Raw genomic sequence first — 16680 nt, forward strand, 5'->3', positions numbered from 1 at the left:
TTTCATGGTTCATGGTCAAAATGTTTGATAAGCATGGTTCAAGACATCCAATCACTGGCTAAATTTCAACTTACCTTATTATACCAGGCAGAAACAATGAGTTTTTCTTCATAATCACGGAATTTTGCTACTTTACATTCACTCTGGAAAAAGATACAAAGACTATTTAAAATCCTAGAAATAAACCCAAACAGCTAAAAATGGATACTTTTTTCATTATGCTTATGATCAAGAGAATGTGAAGAATGTGCTGGGAGGGACATAGAGCAGACAAAATGTAAAGTTGAATCATGGAGAGTATATGCCCAACACCTTTAGGAAAGAGTAAGACTGACTAATAAATCTAGGAACTTTACTGGGAGAACAGATACTGAACAATAACAACAAAAACTGAGTGATTCTATCTAGAGAAAAAAGTAACCACTGGCTTCAGTGACAAAACAGAGTTCCACCTGTGGAGGAGTCAAAACTAAGGAGAAAAGGGATGTGGGGAAAAATAACCCAAAAAATCTTTTTAAATTTCCTGTAAAGCTTAAGCATCAATTGTTCTGTCTCAGTCCTTGGTGACTGTATACTAGACTGGCTATGGCCCTATCTGTGTGCCACCCTAGAGACTGACATTCATTTCTTAATTATTTTAGGACAGCGGATTTCGTAATTTTGTTGAGCACCAGATATAGTTGACTCACATATAAAATGTTATAATCTAAAACATCTGAATGTTCCTACAGATGCTCACAAAACAGAAAGCATACAGGAAACAAAGGAAGTAAGATGCCCTTCTGGATCACATGCACTCCAGGACTGCCCGAGGAGGATGCAGATAGAAGAACCTCTGCTATAAACACCAGCTTTCTCCTCTTTACTTCTGCAGTGTGTATATATATATGCAACCATAAATTAAAAGTCCATATGCAGGGCCTTAACTGAAGATTTCCTCAGAGCCCTGTATTAGAGGCACGGTTTTATCATCACAGCTGTTAGGGAGCTGCATGTCAAGCGACGGCACTGGTGTACTCGCTCACTGGCTTTCACGGGGAAGTGAATAATCAGAGCGACTTCGAGTTCAGCAATCATTCACTTCAAGTCCCGTTATTTTACAGATGAAGAGACTGACGATCAGAGAGGAAGTGATAACTTTAACATACATTAACAATAAAGCTGTAACCATGGCCTCTGATTTATGTGATACTGAATGCTGTGGTACAGAGATATAAAATACAGTCCCTGTCCTCAAGACATGTCAAAAAGAAAGATGCTATTATGGAATGAATTCATGAGTTCAAAGTACATGGAGTTACTATAGAGAGAATACTAATTGTGCCTAAGATATATATGGAGAGCTTTATAAAAGAGGAGATATTGAAACTGGATCCTGAAGAATGAATAGTATTTCTCCTCTATCCAGTGCTTTTTACAATGCCTGACATGGCCTGGACAAGCATTTATAGCAAGTGCCACCATAAGGCTGGTGTACACGCTGGATATTAAAGTCTTCGAGTCTTTAAATATTTTCACCACACTCTACCTAATGGCTCAGAAATATGAAGAAAATGATAAATGAATATATTTCCCTAAAACATAACCTTCCTAGTTGACTTACAGGGAGAAGAAAAGGGAAGAAGAATCTGGTTAACTGAATACAGTACCTTTTTAAAAAGATGAGCTTTGTTTCTTTTCTTTTTTTAAAAAAATGAACTCTCATCCATCCTTTGACATTTTAAAAGGAGCATGATAGCAGAACTCTACTAGGAGGAAGGACTAGCTATGTGATTGGCTGTTACAGATGGAGAGACATACAATGTGGTGGGTTACATAAGCTTGGAAACGCCCATCTTGTGGGCCAGTGAGATGCTCTGTAATAACCATACTGAGTGCTAAAACAGGCTACTCTTCTAAGTTCTTGTGAAACTTGATCATTAATGGAAAATGCTGACAGCAGTTAATTATCAGGATTATACAGAATTAAGAGGAGATGTATGAATATGGAAATTTTACCTCCAGAATCTCAATTCTTCTCTCTTTCTCTGCCAACTGCTTTCTAAGTAGCATTATTTCAGCTGATGCTGGATTTAATTTGGGATCTAAAGTTTTTATTACCTGTTTAAAAGAAAAAAAAATAACAACCAAATCTCTTATGTTTACTTTATCAAATACTGAAATATGAACACAGTCTATAAAATCAGTGTAAATAAAGTGAAACATTATCCAGAAAGTGATTCGAGAGTTAACTGTAGCTTATTTTACAGTCTAGCTTGAATAACAAAAATAACATTCTATAGAATTCAGTATTAAAAATGTGAAGATACACATCCCCAAATCAAATTTCCTTTCTTCAAGGCACAGTACTTAGAAATAGTTACTTAGCTTTATAAAGCTTTGAGCACCAAAGCCTTGAAATAACCCTTTTAAACATTTATCTGACTAAAATCAGATAAATTAAATTTTTTTTAAAGTTTAATTAAAATGAATTCAATAATTATACAACCTACTGACTGTACACGGTGAGAATGGAAATTTCTTAGCAACAATCTTTTTTATCACCATTATCTAGTTAAATGTAATTCAATACATAAGATCAATATTAATAGACATTGATGATTTTGTGTGTAAATTCTAGAGTACTCAATTATATCTATGTAAATTACTACAAGTTGAGTAAAAACAAAGTTTGATCAGATGTTGCTCAGAGTGAAGTAAACTAGGTGGTCACCAGTATGGTGGGAAATCAACTCAGAAATATAAGGTGTAAATTACAAGCAAAAACAAGTTTCCAATAATAAGGTCATCTGCTTGATCTAATTACAAATCTATTTTAAAGGATTTAAAATTTACTGAAACTCCAATACTTTGGCCACCTGACGTAAAGAACTGACTCAATGGAAAAGACCCTGATGCTGAGGAAGATTGAAGGCAGGAGGAGAAGGGGATAGAGGATGAGATGGTTGGATGGCATCACTGACTTGATGGACATGAGTTTGGGCAAGCTCCGAGAGTTGGTGATGGACAGGGAAGCCTGGCGTGCTGCAGTCCATAGGGTTGCAAAGAGTTGGACACGACTGAGCAACTGAACTGAAAATTTAATGAATTCAGAAAATTTCATCTATGTTGACAGAAGTTAGGGGAAAAAAGACTAGAAGGTAATATCCCTAAAAATTACTGTGGTTCATTCAAAACAATTTACTGAGTGCTAAATGCAGCAGGCACTGTGGCAGATGGGACTACAACAATTCACCAGTCAGCGGACACCCCCATATGAACTACACATTATAAAAGCAGACATATTAGTATTTAAATCACAATTTAATTACAAAGAACACAGAATAGTTTGTTGCCTCTAGGTGCTAAAAGAATGGTTGTAACTTTTTTATATTTTCTGAATTTTCTATTATATACACATGGTACTACTTTAACCTCTGCCCTGAAGTAGCAGAAGGGTAAAAAACGAAATCATGTTTACCAAAAAAGCAGCTGTGTGTTAATTGCTAATATTTGATGATGGCAAGAACATGGATGGGATTCATTTTCACTGCTTCATCTAAGTAGTTATAATACTTTTGGAATATCATTTCAAGCATCTTAACAATGTTCTTATACTTTGACCTAATAATTTCATTTGATAGATAAACCTAGGAACAAGATTAAGACAATAAACCAAAATAAGGGGAAAAACTTTCTATATAAATATGCTGCCCTGTAGCCTTATTTTTAGGAGCAAAAAAGAAAAAGACATGGAAACAAAATTTTTCCAACAATAGGATGTTGGCTAGGTAAACTATGATATATTCACTCAACTGAAAGAATATTACCTATCGAGTCTTTTATTTTGTAGTCTGCTTCATATACAAAGTGTCTTCTTTGCTACTGCATTCCCAGTACTTAGCATAACATTAAATATTAAATTACATCTGTATAACATGAGAGCATTAAGTTTAAAAATCCAAATCATATGTGATATGATCATACAAACCAAGTGTGTGTTTGTATCATGGTAAACAATCACAGAGATAATAGGCACTGAAAAAAATGCACTATTAAGAAAATATAACAAAAGGTTATGAGCAGTTGTCTCTGGGAACCTTACAATATATTTTCACTGAAAGCATTTATACTTTCAGAGAAAATATAAACAGAGACACTGAACTGTGGTGGTCTGCCCGGATGTTTCACAAGCCTGCCTTCCTAGAAGTTGGGAGCAGCCATGTGCCTGAGTTCTGCCCAGTGAAATGAGAGGGAAGTGGTTTACACCTGATCCATTGAGTATCTCCCATGCAATCTTGGCTGTCTTCCCCAATCCACAGTTGGACAAGGTCAAGTGAATCTGAGAGCTCCATATTGAAGAAGGCTGAGCCTCCATCAGCTTAGGACTCTGCATGATTTCGTGGAATAGAGCCCCTCCCACACTGATCAAGAAGTAAACTTCTATCTTGTTAAGCCTTGAGGTCATGGGGTTTACCTGTTGCTGCAGGTACAATAACATTCTTTGAAAATAGTTATAATGAAGAAAATATATTCATGGAAATAAAAGATTTTATGAAAACAGTACTTACAAATATTCAAGAAAAAGTATGAAATAAGGAAAAGAATAGTCTGGTGGACAGTAGACTAGTCTTTAGTTGTCTAATACAGACAATGCTAAAACAATTTAAACAAGTTTTCAAAGCTCAGTTTTCATAAAGGCAAATGTTAATTGTAAGAGCTAAAGATTACATTACTTACTGTAGTCATTTTCTCCAGAGAGGTTACTACAACATTTAAACTGTCCCTATGAAGTCATGTACAGTTATTACACCTGTTTCCATTTACTGAATAAAAGAAGAGAATTTTATGCAGAGCCTTAAAATACTGCTAATATGTCTGCCCTGTAAATAGGGACCTGACTGGCAAGGCAGGGTGGTAAGAAGCAAAGCAGTGTGACATAGATCCATGAAGGGGGTATGGACTCCATTAGAACCCGAGTCACAAAGACTAAAATGCTGGAAGACAAGCCACTCACATTTCTTGCTTTCTCTAAGTACATTTTGTATCTTTCCTCCATTGCTTTCATATCTTCGTCTTTCTTCTGAAGAGCAGCTTCAAGCTCATTGATCTTTTGTACTATTGTTGGAAATAAAAGAGAGACATGACCAATTTGAAATACTCCCTCCTCACATAAAAAAATTACATGTATTTTCTAAAGACTGCTAAAGAGGAACTTAAGAGAAACCTTTTATTCCTTCTTTATAGTGAATTCTTCTCTAAAACTTTTGAACTATACCCAAGACATCCCTGTTTATTTTGTATTGTTTTTTCTTAAAAATATCAATAATCTGCATTACCAAGCTACTTTTCTCCTTTCTAGCAAGTATTTCAATGAGCAAATACAGCTTAAATTTAAGCACAACCATCGCAAAATAAAATGTTCTTTCTACATATTTGAAGTTCATTTTAATCTGATTACAAATTTTATTTACACTTCCATATTACTAATTCTATTATATTTTACACAATGTTTGATACTCCTATATATCATTCAGTTCATTTTATAGATTTACTTTTTGCTTTAAGATATAATCACTTATTAATTACTTAAATCACTGAAAATTATTAATGATTTTTATTTGCAATGTATTTATCTTTGCATTGCCCAAAGACTTATATACACAGTCCTAGCATCCTTCAACTAAAAAGGCAAGTCTTTAGATAAAGTCTGATTCAGGTTTTTACAAATACCTACCATTTTGGTTTACATCTGGCTGGAGGTCTTCAATGAGCTCTTGTTTCTTCTGTAGTTCTTCATGGACCTCTGTTAGTTTTTCCCTAAGTAATGGAAAGAGCATGGAGGTTTGGAGCCGGAGAGACTTAAGAATGAAAACTGGTTTCTGCCATATAACATTTGTGGACTATGGACAAGTCACTTTCTGATCTCTAGTTTCCTCATCTGTGAAATGGTAATAATACCTGCAAGTATTCTAAGGATTGGTTGTGAGGATGTAAACTGCCTGACACATGGTGAATGGCAAAAGTATTTTACAGGTTAAACACCCCATATTGCCTGGCAGGCTACAGTCCATGGGGTCGCAAAGAGTTGAACATGACTGAGAGACTAACACTTTCACTTTTCCTTTCCACATAATCTAGTTATGATAGTTGTCTATTTTGTAAATTCTTCAAATGACACTCGCGATTGAAAAATGTAGTTGTTTGGGATCATGTGCAGGCAGGCTGACTCTTTTACCATGTTTTTCCTTTCACATTTTGGTGACAGGGCTGAACATTCAATTGCATCAGGGTTTTTATTTTTTATAAACAAAATCAGAAAAGGGTATTAATAACCTTTTACAATAAAAGCCTTCCCCTCTCACATTTGAAATGATGTATCAGTTTTACTTACATATGAGCTTCCAACTTCTGCTTTAGTTTGCTGGACTATAAAAATTAGAAAAAGTTGCTGTAAGATAACTATTGTGACAAAGGTAAGTTTTCCAGACATCAAAATCTCTTTACCTTCTTTTGAAGATGGATTATATAAAATAATAAATGTTTTAAAAACTTTTATTTCTAATAACATGCTTTCAAAACATAAAATTTTAGGTATATTTTTACTTCAAAGAAGAAAGGAAAGAGAACAGAAAATTAAATTAGGAATAGCGCAAGAGTAGAAAGAAAAATGCTTCGTATTTCTAAATACAATGAAAGTAAAATCTGAACTTGAAAAACAGCAAATGCAAGCTGAATGTGATATACTGAGGAGTATCAAACATTTAAACATCTAAAGAATTATCCATCTAAAATATAAAATTTAAGATTTTAGACCTTCACTGAAGAACAGACTTAAAAAACTAAATTATCTCTATAATAAAACCTTACCATTAAATGCAAGCACTTCTAATAGTAACATCAAAATGAAGCAACTGGATTTTGTTAAAAAAAAAAAACTTTAAAACAAAATTTCCTCTTTAAAGTAACAGAAATTTAAGTGGCAATAGTAGTTCTGTATCATCTACCAAATAGATTGAAAAGTTTAAAATATATAATCTGAAATGTATTTTTGATACCAATAATTTTTTTTGTTGTTTTTGGCCGAACCACACAGCATGCAGGGTCTTAATTTCCTGACCAAGAACTGAATGTGTGCCCTTTGCAATGGAAATGTGGAGTCTTAACCACTGGACCACCAGGAAAGCTCTCCAATAAATTTTTTATAGTGATAAATTTAAAATCTTTAAAACACTGCGATCCAAAATGTACTACCCCAAAATGATCCCATTTTAAAAATATTCTCTACTGTGGCTTAAAAAAATTTGTATTAGAGAGGTACAATACCGTATATATGCACATATGAGATGCCGCCATGCATGAGACGATTTCTATTTTCCAAGCCCCCAGGGAAGAAAGAGAAAATCATATAAAGCATATAAAAGACAGAAAGGAAACTCAACCCTTTCAATCTTCCTTTTTATTTTATTTATTCTCACTCCATAGTTTTCTTCACCATCAATACAGGTATGTCACCTAATATTCTATCCAATCAAAATCTATCTAACACACCCTATCTTTTTGTTGTTGTTGTTTTAGTTAAATACATTCTCCCTCAGTTATTACTTCTTTTCCTCTCTGCACAGAAATCAAACTAGGGAAACACTGCCATGTCTACTCAGTTACACTGTTTGATCTCTTTTAGGTTCTCTTATCTCTATACCCTCACAATTATTGACGATAAAAACCATTAGAAATAGCAAGGCCATGAGTCTGTATGAAAGGAGGGAAGAATTAAGGGGCAATGTACTTCAAGACTGCTTTAAGATTTCTGTCCTTTGGAGGCTGGTGTGACCTACTATTTCCTGAGTGCTCTTTTGGTAGAAATCACTTTCTCACTCTCTCTTTTCCTCAATTCTGACTGCTAATTACTCTTATTAGGGTTTTTCTCAGGCCAGTCCTGTTGGGATCCCAGCACTACTGTGAAGGTTCAATTGTAGCATGCTATATCAATCAGGAATTACATGAATCTAAGGTGTAGCTGTTGAAGAATAGCAGATACAAGTCACTTTCCAATCCATATTACTGATTTATAGGCTCCAAATTGGCAAAGTCACTGCATCTGTTATGCAGATATATACGGTATTTAAGGGCACCCCCAATGATAAGGGTAGCATTTTCAAATGTAAGATTAATTTGGGCATCAGGACCAATCACAGAGAGTCCATACACAACAGAAGTATCATAACTTTTAAGTTACTTACACTTTCACCTTCAGACTTGGAGCCTTGTTCTTGTAGAGACTTTTGGAGGTCCTCAATCTGCTGCTGCAACTCTCGGATTCGCTCTTTGCTCAGCCTATTAAAAGATGGGTTACACGTGCTTATTTGTACTGAAAGTCAAAGCAGTTAAGGATTCATGCGTGTGTGCTAAATTGCTTCAGTCGTGTCCTTCTCTTTGTGATCCTATGGACTATAGTCTGCCAGGCTCCTCTGTCCATTGGGATTCTCCAGGCAAGAATACTGGAGAGGGCTGCCATGCTCCCCGCCAGGTGATCTTCCCCACCCAGGGAACAAACCCACATCTCCTGCATTGCAGACAGATTCTTTATCTGCTGAGCCTCCAGGGAAGCCAGGTGCATTTATGCAATTTAACTCATAGAGTATGAATTTAATAGCAACAACCAAATCTGAACAACTACCTGTGGCTAGATATAATGTATGGTATAGTGAACTACTTTCAAGGAAATATTCTTTTAAAAAAGATATTTTTATCCTAAAAGCATATATGCCCACATTTAAAAGTTTAAGGTACTTAATGAGTCAGTGGCAAAAGCATAACATTTCTGCAGTGAACTCACTGGAATAAAAATTAGAAAACTAGCTCAGTTTTCCTTCAGTTGTATTTTTAATGAATGGAAACTAGGTTTCCGTTTGTTTCAGATTTCCTAGGGTATGGCAAGAAAAGGAAGGCCACCATTTTCCAACCATTTCTTCATGAGGTTAAAGAGACTGGCACTAGCAACTAGTGTAGCTTTTTAACTAGGCAAAATCTCATTCTTCAAAACCCTGCTTAATCATTACCTCTACTGAAGTTACCAGCAAGACAGTTAGTATCTGTCTTTCTCTTCATATATATGTATATGACAAAATATCCCCTGCCCACTATAATACTACATTTTTCCATTGTTATATATATTACATAACATAATAATTACCTATTCACATGTCTACCTTCCTATATTAAAAGCTAAAACTTAGCAACTCCAGTGCTGATACTGAATTATATAAATTAGAAATATTTAATGGTCTCTTTGGGTTTCCCTTGTGGCTCAGCTGGTAAAGAATCCGCCTGCAATGAGGGAGACCTGGGCTTGATCCCTGGGTTGGGAAGATCCCCTGGAGTAAGGAAAGGCTACCCACTCCAGTATTCTGGCCTGGAGAATTCCATGGACTGTATAGCCCATGGGGTCGCAAAGAGTTGGACACGACTGAGCGAATTTCACTTTCAATAGTCTCTTCAAGAAGCTAAAATGCTATTTTTCTTTTAACTACAATTGATGTAATAGTACACATAGAAGTTGACTGACAAGGTTCAAGTGTCTAAAATTCCTAGTGATCTCTCAGATCCAATAAAGGTATGTCAAACAAATCCAAATACTTTTATTGCCAGTATGCTATTTATAAAAGGCAGGATAGCAATAGTGGTAACAGCATAGACTCTGAAGTCTGATTGACAGAAGGTTCAAATGCAGGATCCAGAACTCACTAGCTGTGTGATTTGGGCAAGTTTCTTAATGTCCTTGCACCCTCAGTTTTCTTGTTCATAAAATGAGATTATCATAGTTACTATTTCATAGACTTATTATAAGAATTTAATGAATTAATATCAAAAAGAGCTTACAAGCTCACTAGTAAGCACCACATGTTGGTGTTGTAGTATAGTTACTATGTCTATACGTCTGACTCTTTGCGACCCCATGAAATGTGGGCCCTGCCAGGCTCCTTTGTTCATGAGATTTCCCAGTCAAGAATACTGGAGTGAATAGCCATTCCCTTCTCCAAGGGATCTTCCCAACCCAAGGTTCGAATCCACATCTCCCACATTGGCAGGTGAGTTCTTTACCAATGAGCCACCAGGAAAGCCCAAGCACCAAATAAACATTATTTTTTAAAAATATTTATAAATTTTAAGCACCTCACTGGTATCAAATATGTACACCATTTTTTTTAAACACATTGTCTGTAATCTTTATTACAACCTGCAAATAGGTGCCATCTCCAATTTATATCTGAGGATACTAAGTGTGAATTTAAGTAAATACCCAGTTAAGTAAAGGTGGGATTCAAATTTGATTCCACCATCTATGTACCATCTGTGCACTGGACTTCAGTTGAAAACCAGATTGCATTTATTCATTTGTTAAATTTTCTGTCATTTGTGAAGATATATGAATGAAATTCAAGAATAAGCAAACTGCTTAACAAAGTCTGCTAAAAATAATGGGTAGTGAGAGATGAAAAAACAAAAACCGAAACTTCCACAAATCCTAATTATTTGAACTATAATGACATCTTCTACTTCTGTGAATCAAGATTCTGTGGTTAGGTAATTAAATGGCTATGATTATCAGTTATGAAGGAGTGTATCAGTCACCTCTGCTCAGTTTCCAATTCATTCATCTTGCGGTGCTTCTGTTCCAGCTGCTCCTGAAGTTCCTCAATACGCTCATTCTCAGTACCTTCCTGCTGTAATCGAAGCATCTTATTTTCATGTTGCAGTCGAATGAACACCTCCCTGATATTAAAAATCAAAGTTTCTTTTTAAATTTTTTAAATATAAGAGTTTAAAAACTTCTTTAGCTTTTAAAAAAGAAAATTTCTATCTACTCAACAGCTGTCATTTTGAAATGTTACTAAAGCTTCCAAAAGTTTTTCTTTTAGAAAAAATGTACACTCTTAAGACTATGTCTCAAAAAACAAATAGTAAATTTTTAAAGGTACAAGATTAAAGATCAATAAATGTTTATTAGGCAACTCTCTAAGAGATAATATGAATTATTTTTCTTTGATAATTTAGAAACTATTCACATTAAAGTAATATACAGCACATCCTTAGAAAACATATGAAGAAAAAGCAATAGATTTAAGAAATTACAGTCTGCCTAAAATTTTTAAATATTCTTTTATGCTAACGACTGTCTTTAGAATTTTGTTTCTAGAAAATATTTTATTAAAGGTATATATACATAAATTTTTTAAAAAATGCAAATGATAGGAGTGGTGTTAAGTTAAAAATAATTCTCTACTACCTGCTGCCCTCCTAAATCCCATTAACCGAAAGCAACTAATTTCAATTAATCTCAGTTTCTGTTCTTCTGAACGCCAGCATGATAACTTTAAAAATATAGGCTCATAGGACTACTTTTTAATGATTAGTATCACTGGATATTACTAACTAAAAAGTGCAAGTTAGTTTCCAGCCCAGCTTGTAAGGAGCTCTATCTTAACAGCAAAAAACTGAACAAACTGAAAATCAACAACTTATAAAATGCAAAATGAAAGAATTCAACCACAAAAGGCCACATATTGTATGATTCCATAAATATGAAATGTCCATAATAAGCAAATCCACAGAAATAAAGATTAGGTTACTGGTTACCTGGAGCTGGCATTGGAGGGGAGGCAGGAATGGGTATCTTTTGGGGAGGATGAAAATGTTCTAGAATTAGATAGCGATGATGGTTGCACAACTCTGTGACTACACTAAAAAGTACCAGACTGCACATTTGTAAATGCATGAATTATATCTCAGTAATAAATAAAGAGTAGGATTTGAAGCAATTAATAAGTAAAACTGTTGCCAAAAAAAGGAAAAGACGACCATAAAAATACCAGATAAATCAAATGCCTAGAAGTAAACACAGCAATAAGATATCAGAATAAAAGTTGGGTCAAGAGGAACCTCTAAAATGTGTATTTTAACTCTGGCTTACACGTCCTGCAACTGACAAATCATCTCCCACTTTGTTTCACTGCTGAGAATGTGAAAACTCTGTATTAAAAAGGTTTTCCAGAGTTTAAGAAAGGAAATTCCTGTCCATTAAATAACTGCCATTTAAAAATGATACCAAAGAGTTTAAGGATAGAAAAATAAGTTCTACACAATAAAGGCCATATTACAAAAAATCAGAATATGTTATTCAGCTAGTAAGTGAAATTTTATTTCTGGTACATTTTTAAACTGCTATAGTAGCATTAACAATATGATTTAGAAAGTATAAGCAGATGAGACGAAGTATTTTCAAGCTCTATGACTCATAAAATGAAAAATAAAGGTTTAGAAAATTATGAAAAGAAGAATTCACATTTCTAATATTAAGTATGGGTTGTCAATTGATAAAAACAAATTTACCTATATTCCACTGGCATAATCTCAGCAGCAAGATTCTCATAACTTTTTGTAGCAGATGCATCTAAACAATATCAGCAACAAAAAAATAGATTAACGTCTCAGTATATCTACCATTAGAAAACCTTTTCTAAATGCAACAAAATCCACCTGCTTGGTTTAGGTGATCCTGTTGTACTTGTGAACATCGAAGCTCTTCATTTGTTTCTTTCAGAGTGTCACGCTGTTCTATCAGTCTCTAAAAAAGAATTATTTATATAAGCAAAATATTTACTTCTGCCCAAAGGCAATGTACTTTATACTTAAGATAATTTATCTTAATATGTTAATCTGATAATCGTTTCCTACTTAATTAAACAAAATGACAACGTTTTAGTTTTAGTGCTAAGGGTAATTTTCTCTTCCGTAAATCACATAAATAACAAGACTTTATACAACACAAAGCTTGTGATTTTCCCACTAGATGGCTTATCTTTGAACCAAATGAATGTAATTATACAACAGAGTACAAAAATGTAACTGTAGAGTAATGGAAGGGTATGGAGGCAAACAGCATGGCTTGAATTCAGTTTTACTATTTCCAGTTGTATTATTTAAGGCAAGCTACTGACTCTTTGGCTTTAGATCCTTATCATCAAAATAGGGATACTGATTCATAAGCCCCTGAAAGGTGTTCTGAGTAGTGAATGAGGAGAAGTCTGTCTAATATCTAGAATACAGTCTGGTGTGTAAGAGATGTGAGAGACTTGTTATTTCCTTCTATTACTGTAAACAGCATACCGGAAGTATCAATCTGTGGAAAAACACTATCTCCCAGGGATAGTATGCTAGGACTTCATGTCATTAGCTATTTTATTTTACTGGACTGGATGCAGGACTGGATGAAGCACAAGCTGGAATCAAGATTGTTGCGAGAAATATCAATAACCTCACATATGCAGATGATACCACCCTTGTGGCAGAAAGCTAAGAGGAACTAAAGAGCCTCTTCATGAAGGTGAAAGAGGAGAGTGAAAAAGCTGGGTTAAAACTCAACATTCAAAAAGCAAAGATCCTGGCATCCAGTCCCATCACTTCATGCAAATAGATGGGTAAATAATGGAAACAGTAACAGACTTTATTTTCTCAGGCTCCAAAATCACTGCAGATGGTGACTACAGCCACAAAATTAAAAGACGCTTGCTCCTTGGAAGAAAAGCTATGATAAACCTAGACAGCATATTAAAAAGCAGAGATATTATTTTACTGACAAAGGTCCATATAGTCAAAGCTATGGTTTTTCCAGTAGTCACGTATGGTTGTGAGAGTTGGACCATAAGGAAGACTGAGCGCCAAAGAATTGATGCTTTTGAACTGTAGTGTTGGAGAAAACTCTTGAAAGTCCCTTGGACTGGAAGGAGATCCAACCAGTCCATCCTAAAGGAAATCAGGTCGGAATATTCATTGGAAGGACTGATGCTGAAGCTGAAGCTCCAGTACTACGGCCACCTGATGTGAAGAACTGACTCACTGGAAAAGACCCTGATCCTGGGAAATATTGAAGGCAGGAGAAGGGGACAACAGAGGATGAAATGGTTGGATGGCATCACTGACTCAATAGACATAAATTTGAGCAAGCTCCAGGAGTTGGTGACAGACAGGGAAGCCTGGCATGCTGCAGTGCTTGGGGTCGCAAAACGTTGTACACAACGGAGCCACTGAACTGAACTAGTTTTATTTTATAGCTGACAGTCAATGACAAATTTCTACACTCTGAAAAACAGGCTCAGGTTTAAATGACTTTTCCAGAACCTGAAAAGTAACATAAAGTCGTATTTTAAATGTTGCTATACTTCAAATCAATAAATAAAACCCTAGTAGGTTCATTATGTGGCGCAAATCAACTTAACAGTAAATTGGTAACTGATTCCAAGGGTCCTTAGACCAGTGTGTACAGATGTTCTAGGGATCTCTGGACACTGTAAATTATAGCTACAGTCAGGCATCAGGACCCCTACAAATCTGTTCCTTCATATATGCAATGTGAACACTTGTAATTTGTCAAAATCAACTTTTCAAAAAGTCTGAAGATTAACCAAAGGTCTGCCATGATCTGAGGAGCACTTATTAAAGAAAATGTGCTAAACCTCAGAACAGTGAGCTTTTTGTTCTTTTAACTATCCTAATTACTATCACCCTCTTCCCAACCCTGGAGTTGCCTTGAGTAGCTTTGAAAAGCAGAGGTTACTGCCACCTGGAGAGGCTGACTAGCTATGAAACTCTTCTTTAAAAGCCCCATGCTAGATATATTTAAAAAAAAAAGAAAAAGAAAACTATCATTATTTGGTCTGTCGAGCAGCACTTTGGAGAAGTCCCAATCATGCTTTTCATTATTTGAGCTAATTTGGTGCTTGCTGTGCTGGAAAATATTCCTTAGGCATCTGTAAAAAACAATCATCAGCAATTGTTTTCATTATAGCTGCTGAAGGCACGATGCCAGTTAAGGCAAACAAGACTCTTGCCAAAAACTTACAAGGAAGAGCTGAGAAACAAGGTATCCATAGAGGACGTTAAAAAGTCCTAACATATTCCTGGAGATCCAGGAGGTCAGCTATGTACACAGCTGTGTGCATGCCCAGAAATAACCTGAGAACACCCCAATGTCTCAGCTCTACATAAACTTGAAGCCCTGTGCAAACAGGAAATAAAGACAAAGGCAGAGTTTTAAACTTCCTAAGAATTGAAGATGTAGATGTTTTCCAAAATAAATACACATTGAGTCCTTTGGCAAAGATTGGGAGATCTATGGAAATAGCTGACAAATTATTAACTGATCTCAATTGTTATTGAGCAGAGAATTCAGTGGCTGTACATTACAAAGAAAAAAAGCTTTATAGAATTAGTCCAAAAGAGTCACTATAACACCAGCAAAAACAAAAAACCCTGAGGTTGGGGGAAAATCTGATTTCCAGAGTTGAAACACATTATTATTTTAAAGGTCATATCTTCAACAACAACAAAAAACAAAACATGCAAAGAAATAGAGAAATTCCTACAGAGGAAAAAAAAAGAACACTTAACAGAAAGTCAATGAGATGACACTAGTGGTTAGACATACTAGACAAAGACTTTAAGTGTGCTAAAACCAAAAATGCAGGAACATTTTCTCAACGCATTTTATATCATACCACCTTGACAACAAAACCAGGCAATGACATCAAAAGAAAACTACCAACCAGTATCTCTTATAATATAAATGGGAAAACACTCCACAAAATACTAGCAAACTGAATCAAGCAACATACAAAAGTGATCATACCCTATGACTAAGTAGAATTTACCTTAAGAACACAAACTGGTTTAAGATTTTAAAAAATCAATGTAATACCTGACATTAATACAGTAAAAGACAAGAACTATATGTCATCCTACTGACCCAGAAATAGCAGTTGACAAAATCCAGAACCCTTTCAGGATAAAAACATGGAACAAATTAGGAATTAAAACTTCTTTAACCTGACAGAAGGCATCTACAAATAAAATCCACAACTAATAAGACAGATAATGGTGGAAGAATGAATGCTTTCTTCCTAATATTGGAAACAAGAGAAAGATACTCTCACTTTGTCATTTCTATTCAACAAAGTACTGAAGGTTCTAGCCAGGACAATTTAACAAGAAATAAAAGACATTCAGAATGCAAAAAAAGAAATAAAACTATCTGTATTTACAGATGTCCTGATTTTGTATATAAAAATCCTAAAGAATTCACGAAAAACTATTAGAAATACTAAGGGAATCCAACAAGGATGTAAATAAAATACAAGATCAATGTCAAGAAATAAATTGTATTTCTATATGTTAGCCCTGACAGAAAGAATAAAACACTCATGAACAGTTTTAAAAGGTGTGAATCTTATAAAATGAAAACTACAAAACATTGTTGAAAGAAACTGAAGACCTAAATATACAGACTGTTATGCCATATTAATGGATCAGAAAACTTAAGGCTATTAAGGTGGCCAGGTTTCCAAACTGATCAACAGATTCAGGAAATTTCTATCAATATTTCAATCTATTTTGCAGGAACAATAATCTGACCCTTAGATTCATATGAAATGCTAGAGACCCAGAATAACCAAAACAATAGCTTTCCAAAGAAAAAGTTGGAGAACTTATTTCAAATGAGTATACGTTCCAATTTCAAAACTTAGTACAAAGCTGCAGTAATCATGACAGTGTGGTATTACCATAAAGTTAGACATATATATCAATGACAGTTAAAAATCTGGAAATAAACTCTAACATTTGTGGCCAAATGATTTCTTTTTA

General features: G+C 34.8%; 2 protein-coding genes across 28 annotated transcripts in view; one reads left to right on the plus strand and one right to left on the minus strand.

The window, feature by feature from the left end:
• Positions 1 to 1660, plus strand: part of LOC145505028 (cytochrome P450 2J2-like) — a 46559-nt gene extending 44899 nt beyond the window's left edge. The window contains exon 9 of the mRNA XM_081486702.1: positions 732 to 1660. Coding sequence (XP_081342828.1) covers positions 732 to 844 — 113 coding nt within the window. The 3' untranslated portion in view covers positions 845 to 1660. The remainder of the gene's footprint in view (positions 1 to 731) is intronic.
• HOOK1 (hook microtubule tethering protein 1) overlaps positions 1 to 16680 on the minus strand; it is a 208102-nt gene that overhangs the window by 142270 nt on the left and 49152 nt on the right. For 14 of the 27 annotated variants that reach the window (XR_014052717.1, XM_081486661.1, XM_081486660.1 and 11 more), the window contains 9 exons: positions 12520 to 12607; positions 12373 to 12433; positions 10615 to 10755; positions 8223 to 8316; positions 6374 to 6408; positions 5717 to 5799; positions 4997 to 5097; positions 1999 to 2100; positions 75 to 143 (listed from right to left, as the gene is read on the minus strand). Coding sequence is in view for 26 of the 27 variants with exons in the window: in XM_081486661.1 (XP_081342787.1) it covers positions 75 to 143; positions 1999 to 2100; positions 4997 to 5097; positions 5717 to 5799; positions 6374 to 6408; positions 8223 to 8316; positions 10615 to 10755; positions 12373 to 12433; positions 12520 to 12607 (774 nt within the window). In the remaining variant the exon portion in view is untranslated. Of the gene's footprint in view, positions 1 to 74; positions 144 to 1998; positions 2101 to 4996; positions 5098 to 5716; positions 5800 to 6373; positions 6409 to 8190; positions 8317 to 10614; positions 10756 to 12372; positions 12434 to 12510; positions 12608 to 16680 lie in introns of all 27 variants that reach the window. The other 13 variants (XM_081486663.1, XM_081486662.1, XM_081486659.1 and 10 more) reach the window with 2 other exon arrangements.

The sequence above is a fragment of the Giraffa tippelskirchi genome, chromosome 5 (assembly GCF_054371585.1).
Source record: "Giraffa tippelskirchi isolate mGirTip1 chromosome 5, T2T-mGirTip1v1.2.pri, whole genome shotgun sequence".
Lineage (NCBI taxonomy): Eukaryota > Metazoa > Chordata > Mammalia > Artiodactyla > Giraffidae > Giraffa > Giraffa tippelskirchi.